This window comes from Molothrus ater, chromosome 1 (assembly GCF_012460135.2).
Source record: "Molothrus ater isolate BHLD 08-10-18 breed brown headed cowbird chromosome 1, BPBGC_Mater_1.1, whole genome shotgun sequence".
Taxonomy (NCBI): Eukaryota; Metazoa; Chordata; class Aves; order Passeriformes; family Icteridae; genus Molothrus; species Molothrus ater.
Window position 1 is genome coordinate 97,207,531 of NC_050478.2, and position 10,703 is coordinate 97,218,233.

The window sequence follows — 10,703 nt, forward strand, 5'->3', positions numbered from 1 at the left end:
TTAGGCACCGTACAAAGCCAATAATTATGACCACTCATTCAGAAAACTCCTTTGTATTCTTGTTTGGTAAGATTTCATGCACTCTTTTTCTCTTTGCAGGAAAAAAAGATATATTTTGTTATATATATTATATATTGTTATATATTATATTATATATATATATATATATATATATATATTATATTTTGTTATATATATTGTATATTCTCATTCCTTTGCATGAGGAATGAGAATATACAATTCACTCTGAGGGCAGGGTACCACAGAGCAAGACTGTCTCATATAAAGAAAAAGTCCAGGGACAAACAAAGAGTAATGGAAGTATCAAGGGTTTCTTTCTCAGAAATGGTAGTAATTTGGTTCTACAGCGGTGACAGCCTTTCGATATTAAACTTTGCTATTAATTCTTTTTGCCATGAGCAGGTAGGGGAAATATGCCAAAGAGCCCTTCCTCTAGCAGACACAGTGTAACTTTTTTCTCCAAGTCTAGTCAATGCTGTGTGCTTCTAATTCCTCACTGACACGTTAATGAATACAACCTTTCCAAAGTTCAGCCCAGATAAGCCGGAGATGATGAGGGACATTTTGGCAACCGAACAACAGAGAGAAAGAAGATCAATCTTTTAAAAGATTTACACACTTCCCTTAATTATCTTCCTAATTTATGTGCATCTTAAGTGAACAGTAATTCCTGTGAGGTTCCATTTGCATGGGCTTGTAACCTCTCAGTATGACAGCGATGCCACGTTTCACACATTGCAATTGTTAAAAAGTGTCAGAATGTGGAAGACTTATTTTGCAGGAGAGATCACTTTTGAGAAGAAGCATATTTCATAACTACCTTACAAAAGGCTTTTTTTTCCCCCTTAATTTCTAAGTAGACTTCAAAATTAACACTCATCTTCAAAACTCTTTCCAAGAAAGCTATCCTACCCTATCCTAGCCAGTAAGAGGACTCCTGGAGACAGCAGATTCAATTCTGATGCCAGCTGCAAGTCTCACTGTTTGGAACTCTCTCGACTTGTACAGAGTTTTCACATATAGTGGTTTATGAGCTGAATCTATCAATCACACAGATTTTTTTTCTTGGACATGATGTGTGGACATGTTTTCTGAATACTAAAATAAACATTAATTGAAAGCAAGCATTTATGTGCCCAAGTGTCAAGACAGTTACTGCACACACTCTACTCTCACTAAAATCCTTTTTCTTAGTTTGCAATTTTGTCCTACCACATAGAAACTTTCTCCACAGTAGCAAAAGGTTTCCTTGTTTTTCTTCAAGAAATTTTGTATTATTTACAGTTGAAGTCTGTATTTTTTCCGGAAAAAAACTTTCAATCAAACTATAATTCATGACAATAATGCACCACAATAATTTTGAATCTTACAGTTGTACTGCAAGTTGCAAAGATTAAAAACAAAAATTGCAGTGCAACATTTGCAATTATTATTTCAAATATAGTGTACATGAAAGGCTACAGTACACAGCAAAAGTAAAAATAATGTATTATTGGTTCAATAACACATTATTAATTTAAAGAACTGTGAAGGATATAATTTAGCATCCATACATATAAAATATTGCTTGCCTTCAACAAAGAGAATATTTTACACTGCTTGCTCACACTGAATGGAAGTATATTAACTACATCATGACATTTGTGAAAAGCCATTCAGCTAGCTGATCTTTCACATAACCTAAAACAAAAGACAAACTTTCCAGGGTAACATAGACCCCAAAACCTTTATTTGAACTTTATTATTTTTTAAAAAGAGCATTTCACAGCACGTCTTTTTTAAAATGTCTCATTAGTATCTATCTAAAATATATGCTCTTTACACAGCCACATATATAAACATATAACAACTGACTCACATACGCTGTTGCCTGAATATGTTGTTGCCAGGCAACAGCTATAAAGCATTTTGCACTGCTTGCAAAAATCTGAATGAATGATTCGAAGAGAGATTATTTCTAAAAAACTAGGAAGAAAACTCACTACTGGAATTACATGAATAATTCCTTGTATATTTCAAGGATTCATAGAGCATGTTCCTTCCATAATTACCAATTTCAGAAAGGACAATTCCTTTGAGTAGGACTTGAAAGGCATTTTACAACAAGGAAATTCATGTTCTATGCATGTGGCTAATGTTCCCACATGGACACTGAACCAAAGCCACCAAAGTTAACGGGTTCCTCAAATTGACTTCAGGGTCTTTTCGCTGGGTCTTTTCATCAGGTTATAATGTCCAGTATAAGACAAAAATGACAGACTCCTAAATGAAAAACAGAAGTCCTTGCAGAAGATACAATAAATTCTCAATAAAATTTTACCATCTCACAATATGCAAGTGAAAGAGAGAGAGTCTGTACAAACACTTTGTGTAAGCTTCACATAGCTAAGGTGCAATCTCACTGAGGCCAATGGTATTACACACAAGAGTAAAAATAGAAGCATCTATAATCCATTGATAACATGGATGTGATATGCTATCTACAAAAGAGAACTATTTGACTCTATGTAAATGCCATTACAAAATTACAAATCCATTAAAACATTACTAGCCTTTTGGCTATCACACCTCTTGGGAATTAAAAGGTGGAAAAGCACATCAAGAAAATAACTGGGAAGCACAGCAACTTCAATGTTTTTACCACAAACCTGACCCACAAGTTGCTTTAACACAAACATTAGCATAAAAAGTTGTGGGACTTTTTGTCCTTGTTTGCCATGGCTGCAAGATATTTCTTTCAATTTCCTGTACAATAGGATAATCAATAAAAACTGGTCAGAAGCTCAAGATGATTGTTCTTTCCATAATGACCAAATTGGAAATCCATGTATTTTCCTTTTAATTCTTCAACTTCATTCACATAACTGTAGCAAGAAGAATGAAAGGAGTAGTTATTGGTATTTTAAATGATACTTTCAGTATAAAGTAGGAAACGTGACTAGCTTCTTTAATGGATTACGGTGAAATCCTTTTAATTCCATATCTCAGGTTGCCTTGAACTATGGTGAAAAAGAAACTCCTTTACAAGGAAGGAATCCTGTCCATCTGGAGCTTTATAAAAATTAAAAGAATTTATTATAAATAGGAAGTAAGGGTTTATAGTTTCATTTGAATTATTTTCATACTTCAAGATGTAACTCACAGTTAATATCACCGGTCAGGATGCAGTTATACAAATGGCAGTCTTGGTGCTTACAATCAGGCTGAGCACCTTTCCCATAGATAATAATATAAAACAATCTATGGAAAGGTTATCCATTCCAGGTGCACTACTTGTTTGTACTTTTCCATGTGTTTGTCTGTTTCTTTGTATATGCTGTGGCAACTCAAAGAAATAGAAGAACGTTTACTTTGCCCTCTGTATTCATCATGACCCACTTGCTGAGCCACTGTGATCAATCAATGTAATCTCAAATCCAAGAAATTTTGCAGGTTCCTTTTCTTTCTTCACCCAAAATATACACACAATATCAATTGAATGTCAGGCTTTTGTAAGGCACATACAGCATTATTTCAAGAGGAACAAAACTGCAATCAGTGGTTCGTAGTCATAGCATTGTTAGTCCTGATTGATTTAAGACAGGGTTAACTGCAGATGGAGAAACACTGTGTTCATTTACAGAAAAGGTACCTGTAATGATCTAAAAGTATGGTTAAAAATAGGGGGAGGTTATATGGTAAAACTTCTAATTTGGTGACTAAGAGCAACCTACTATTTATTACTCAATCAAGACTGACTGGCAGGTACAATTTTCTCTTCGGATAGGTGTATTAGAGTATAAACTGAAGCACCCAGAAAATAATTCCACTTAGTATGTGGAAACATGGAAAAATTAGCAATTATTAACAAATGGAGTGAAAATTTCCAAGAGATAGGATTCTTTCATTCTATGGCCGAGGCATGACAAAAAAAAGACAGAAACAAACAAACAATAAGATTATGACTTCGAAGGTTGATATGGGTCAAAACAAGACTATCAAAGTGACACAATGTTCATTTTTATTAGACTTCCTAATGTGACATCAAATTGTTTTTTTTCTAAGAAACAGCACTTCAGCAAGGCATGAAATCCTCACAGCTTAGTTTATTAGGAGGCAACAAAGGAATTCCAATCTGCTACAAGAAAGTTTCAGCCTATAAGCACAGCCAGTGCAGTACAAAATTGTGTCATATGAATTTTAATGTGACACAAGTATGAAAGATTCCAAAAGAACAAAGGCAGCACAGTCCTGTTCCACACTACACAAATGACCTATTCTGATCTGTACAGCACACCACATTACAATCAAATTTATTTCAAAGAAGGGTCACACAGATCAAATGTAATGGCTGCTAGAATGAGTATTTCCTTTATGTAGTATTAGAGAAAAGCAAAATATCAAACAATGTGGGAATGCCAGGGCACTGAAAAGAAAGGCATATTTAGGCTGCAGGGAAACAGATTTTATAAAGATATTTTAACTACAATCATCCTCAATGACTACAGTTTCTAAGTCTCAAAGACACTGTGATACCTTGATGAAGACATGACGAATACACATGATCTTGCCTACTGCATAGCCTTGAACGTATATTCAACATTTCAAGGAACCAGAGAAAAATTTCATGTACAGTTCATGACTAATGAAAGTAAGGAGACAGACTAAGTGTTCAGACTGGCTGGATGTCTCTTTGTGGCCTGACATCTCCATGGCAGAAACCATGATACTCCCAGAGTCAGAATACAACAACAGAGAGGCTGGTAAACCTCCTCAGCTAACTATCCAATCTTGCAACAAAAGCAACTTTAGCATCATAAAGGTATCAAAACAATGAGATCTTTTTGAAAACACTGGACTGTCAGAAGAATATACCATCCATTTTACTTATTAGTGAATTTCTGTAAACAAGCACATAAGGATTACAGTGAAAAGCAGGCAAAATAAAAGTTAATGATCAAGTATCACTAAACAAAAAGTAAGGACAAATTCTTGTAGTTCTCCTTGCCATGTATTTCCATAATTTAGGCATCATTTTTGTCTTCAAATCACTTTTCTGAACAGAATCAATTACTGACGGGAAACCAGCCTGAGTCGTCACTTCATGAATACAATGAATAGAATTTGAAGGTATGTGGGGAATAGGCAGAAAGGGTAACAAGTACTTAAAGCAAGGTATAGATGTAAAACAGCAGAAGTAAACATCCTTCTTCTTAAAAAAAAAATCGTGAAGATTTCTATTTTACAATTAGATGAAGATTTACTACTTGGGTTTCTGTAAATTAAATTCTTAAAGAAGTAAATTCTACCAGAAAGGTCTCCCCAAATGAAAGCTTGTTGTTGTGGGTTTTTTTGAATAAAATATAAATATACTATTGAAGTATCTTCCATTTGATTCCTAGCCAGGGCTCCTTCAGTCACAAAACAAAACAGAATAAAAGCTGAATTGGAATAATTTCCATAACAAATTGGCTACCAGCCTAAAGGTTAGAATTAGTTTTATTGCCCAAGTCTAGCACTAAAATTGGTATTAGACACCTCAGCTCTCCAAGTTTTAATCAATCTGCTTTTCAGGAGACTTTGAAATATTCAAAGAATGTAGACTATTATGCCCAAAAAAACCTACCCAGTAACTTCCAGTGTGTAAGAATGAAACATAACATAGCAAGAGATAAAATTCTATTGCCATGTTTAAAAATTATCTTAGCTTTAGTTTCCAGAACCTATAGCTCTCTTCCCTCTTCTCAGTATTTTTGGAGGTTAAAAATATTCATTTGCTAGCAGACATTTATATCCCTGAAAACTGATGTATTCACCTACATAATGATGGCTCCAGTGTAAGTCATTAAGGTTTGGACTTGGAGACAGACATAAAGGAAAAAAAGACACACTTTTAATGTTTCACTGGGTGAATAAAAATTGCATTAATTTAGATATTCAGTCACAAGAATCCAATTAGCTATGGATATATACACACATATTCATACCTTTCAACCATCACATTCATTTGAATTTTGATGCTATTTTCTATAAAATATAATCTCTTTTAAATTGTATTTAATAGATTTATTCAGATGTGCATTTCCATATGTCATATTTAAGCTTATACTACCACCTGCCTGAGGCTGTATAGTCTGAATTGTCACCCTCACACACTTCAGTAGGAGAAAAACCTCCACAGACACCATATAAACTATTTCCCTTCTGCCTAGTGTAGAGGTACCACAATCGTTATAACCATGGAAAGCATCTACGCAAAAAAAAAGTTTTATGTTTCTCCCTTAAAAAAATCAGATAACATCTCCAAAACAAAATATTCAAGCTACATAAGACATTCTGCAATGAAATATCACTCTCTTCACAATTTTTTTACACAGGTCAGCAAGTGTCATCCAAGATTACTGCGATACGAACTCTACATTTGTTGCACGTATGACATAAACATAGATATATAAAAGTATCTGCAGACATTGAGATATGCATATACATAATTTCACACTTAAAGGACACTTGAGATGGCTTCAAAGCCAGATTTGCAAAGCAAATAGATTAACTCTTCTTCCAAATACTAACATCAAGGTGATGGGATACCATCATCTCTCTGCTTTGTGTTGGGCCCATCCAATAACACTGCTGAGCAGGAGAAAAACCGATGAGCAAAGGTTAAGCAGAGGACTGCCAGAAACAAACTGAGGCTTAGAAATTGCTTCTTCAGATAAGATTAATGCTTGACTGATGCACAGAGTGACTTTGGGGCTGCAAAATCATTAAGAGCATCCATTCTCTTTGAATTTACACCATCTCTCAAACATTTGTAGTTGAGGCTATTAAGGGATTGGACCAAACTTTCCTGTGCTCTTTTGAAATTAACAGCCCTGCCAAGTCACCAAAGTGCTCCAAAGGTCAATTCATGATTAGTCTCCCACCATCCTGCACACTGTGTCTGCATGCAATGCACAGCATCTGGGGGGGGAAGGGAGAGAGGGGGAGGAGGAGATAAATATTAGCACTGTGATAAGCTCACAGAGCACGACTTGGAGGAGGGCAGACTTCACATGGTCCCTGCTGTTATGTTTCAGGGGAAGCAAGGATCACCTCCCTGGAAGGCAGAGCTGGTAGAGACCCTGCACTTTTCTGCACACCTGAAGGAAAACTGGAAGAGTGAACACAAAGAACCTCAGACCTCCTCCCAGCCTCAGGCCAACAGGCACTTGGACCTTACGGGATTACTAGCAACATCAGTAGATGTGCAAGCAAGCAGTCCTGTTCGCTCACAAAGGGTAGGAGACAGCCCAAACCGATGATTCCCCACATCGACTGAAGTTTAGAAAATCCAGACCTCTGCACACACTCTGCTCCAACTTCACTGCCTTTTCAAGATCTGCTGCACCCCTTCAGGGAAAGTGCCCATGGCCAATCTGATAGTACACGCGGTGTCGCTGAGCATCCCGGTGGGCACTGCGAAGAGCCACCCCCACCTAAGAGACTGCCTCTAGTTTTAATCAGTGTCAGCCTCTGTATCTGCCTTTAGGTTCATGAGGCTGTCACCCCGCTGCCTCCCGGTCCATCCCCGGTGCGCTGCAGGCTCCCATTCCCCAGTCCCCCGTGCCCTAGGGCAGAGCACCATCACACCTCCAACCCTGCTTTTCTCTGTTACTCCTGTATCAGCAGAGTGTTTTCTGACCCTGCCCTGATTGAAAACATCCCCCTCCGAAATGGGAGCGATAGAGAAAGAGAGAATCTGTACACAAAGTTTACCGCTCCTGCTTGCGCCTTTCTCTCCCCATCCAAGCCCTTGCCGGAGGCAGCAAGGCGAGGGACCGGGGAGCGCAGGGACGGCCAAAGGGGAGCGCCAGCCCTGGGCTGGGGGACTCGAGGAGCACAGGGGCACGGGGCGCAGCTTTCCGCGGACAGTGACCCTGGCGGGCGATCGCTGAGAGGGAAGGGAGGAGCGGCGCCTTCCTGGAGAGGGGAGCAGCCGGCTCTCTCCGAGGCGCAATGGCAGCGCTCCCCCACGGACCCCTCCGGAGCCGGGAGCGAAGTCCAAGCCCCAGCAGCAGCACCGGCGGTAGCAGCACCGGCGGTAGCAGCACCAGAGGCAGCGGCAGCAGCAGCCCCAGCGGCAGCAGCCCCAGCAGCAGCAGCCCCAGCAGCAGCAGGTCGCCGCGCCCCACGCTGGCAGCCCCGGCCCGGGGCACCACCGCCCCCCAGACCGGCGAGGCGATGCCCAGCGCCTCGCCCCCACCCCGGGCAGGGCCGGCGAAGGGAAAAAGAACTCACCCCCAGCTTCCTGCTGCGGATTTTTACGTAGCCCTGCTTGACTATATCGTTAAAGTTGGAGGCCATGGCAAGCGCTGCCTGCTTCCTCCCGTCCGCGCCCGGAGTCCTCCGCCGCCGCCGCTGCCGTCGCCTCCTCCTCCTCCTTCTCTCCCTGGCCCTCCCGGGTGCCGCCGGCCGCTGGCTCCAGAGGCGCTTCTGGCATCCAGGCAGCGGCAGCCGCCGCGCTCCGCTCCGCCCGCGCCCCGCTCCGCCCGCGGCCGCTCCGCTCCGCTCCGCTCCGCACCGCCCCGCCGGGCGGGTGGCGGCCGCTCCGCCCCGCTCCGCCCCGCTCCGCTCCCCACCGCCCCTCGCTGCCCCGCTCCGCCGCCGCCGCCCCTCGCTGCCCCGCTCCGCCGCCGCCGCCCCTCGCCCAGCTCCGCTCCGCTCCGCCCGGCGGCGGCTTGGCGGCTGCCCGCGCCCAGGGCCGGGAGCGGGGCGGGGCGGAGCGGGGACACCGCCCCCGGCGCCGCGGCCGCGGAGCCGCCCCCAGCGCCGGCACTGCCCGCCGCCGGGGCCCCGGGGAGGGGCGCGGGGCGCCTCGGCCCGGCAGAGCCTGGGTATGGCACGGGGAGCACGGAGGGTGCTCTCCTCGGGCGCCCCGGTGTTGCCCACTTTTCTCCAGGCTGGCGGGTGGCTGCGGCCGCGGCATCCCGGCTCCGGCGACAGTTCCCTTCGGGAACACGGCCCGGGAGGGCATCTTTCAGCCTCGTGCATTCGGGAAGCCGCGTAGACAGACTCCTATCAGGAAACGCGGAACTGTTGTGTGTCAGTGCAACAAACTTAATGAAACAATATCTAAGCTACAGAAGTGAAGGAAGGAAAAAAAAAAAAAACAAACAAAAAAACAAAGGCACAAATCCATCTGAAGTTGAAAAATTAGTTGTCACGCACAGGCTCTCCTCAGTGATGACCATGTGTTTAATTACTGCTCAATGTCGTGGACCTAGCAGAAGAATGACTTCTGAAGAAAATATAATAATATAATGTTTAGGAGACATTAGAAAGGGAAAGAAACCCGAGGAAATTGTGTTTGATTTAGTTGCACATAAAGTAGAAATGGACAAGAATGGATCCAAGCTGCTTGAGAAAGACAAACTACAGATATATGGGATTGACGAGATAGTGCATGACTATTGTTACATAAAATTGTGCTCAATAAACGCCTTCCATGGAAAATGTTTGATTGGTATGATAAGCTTAACGAAAGCTTAATGTGCTCTTTTGCTAGATATCTACATTCTACTGCACCGATGCCCTGAAGTTTTCTGAAACAGGAATTTGCAGTATGTGGTGTGCTGCAGGCTGGGGTGATAGAGCATAATTCTGTAGTTGAAAGTTTGTTAGATTTATTTCTGATTTTCAAAATCAACAGACAACATTAAAGATTAGCCTTGCAGCAAATAGGAAAGATACAATCTAGAAAAATTATTACAGTGCTTGGGTGATGGAATTATAAGGAAAAACGTTGTAACTTTATAAAACTACCTGTTTTAGACCTAAAAAGAGCTGTGTCCAGCTCTTGAGTCCTTAGCATAGAAAAGACATGGACCTGTTAGACAGGGACCAGAGGAGGGCCATGAACACAATCAGAGGGATGGAAAATCTCTCCTATGAGGAAAGGCTGAGACAGTTGGGATAAGAGAAGGCTGTTCAGCCTGGATAAGAGAAGGCTTCAGGGTGACCTAGTAGTACTCTTCCAGTACCTAAAGGATACTACTGAGTACAAAATTATGTTTGCTTGTCCACTATCAACTGGGTACAGTATCCCATTTAAAAATAACAAAACAAAACAGAATCTTAACATCATGATCTTGCATCTTCATTGACTGCTTTTAGATTTACGTGCAAGTCTAATGAGTGTGAAAATTACAAGACTATGCCAAGAGAATTCCCTTTCCCTAGAATTACCCTTATTATTTGTTCACAATCTTTTTTCCTTAATTTAATAGCAATTAGTGAAGCATATGGAAGTTTACCTATCCATTTATTTTCTAGCAACTCAGTTCCCAATTATGCAAATTCTGAAATAACTACTAGGAATAGAGACTCTGCATTATTTTTATCCAAACAAAAACTTCTATATAATTATGCATTTTTAAATAGAAGATAAGGTCATCTGAAGGAATAGAGAAAAATTACTTAGCCTATATATAATTGTGGTTTCCTTGGTATTTCTAGTGACATGTCAAAAGGATGAGTTTGAACTACTTTTGGGCAGAATATTACTTCCTCCTTAATTTCTTTTTTAAAGATATGTCAAGTCAGAATATTCTGTGATTTTTAGGGAGAAAACTGGGTTATGCCTATGAGAGAATTCTTTCAAGACACCTTACCACATATTAAACAAAAGCTTTGTTCAAGATGAGACTAGTGATTGTTTAAAG

General features: G+C 41.2%; 1 protein-coding gene across 1 annotated transcript in view; it reads right to left on the minus strand.

Moving 5' to 3' along the window:
- DOK6 (docking protein 6) overlaps nt 1-8,534 on the minus strand; it is a 240,952-nt gene extending 232,418 nt beyond the window's left edge. The window contains exon 1 of the mRNA XM_036378992.1: nt 8,281-8,534. Within this exon, the coding sequence (XP_036234885.1) occupies nt 8,281-8,346 (66 nt within the window). The 5' untranslated portion in view covers nt 8,347-8,534. The remainder of the gene's footprint in view (nt 1-8,280) is intronic.
- Between the last annotated feature and the right edge of the window lie 2,169 nt (nt 8,535-10,703).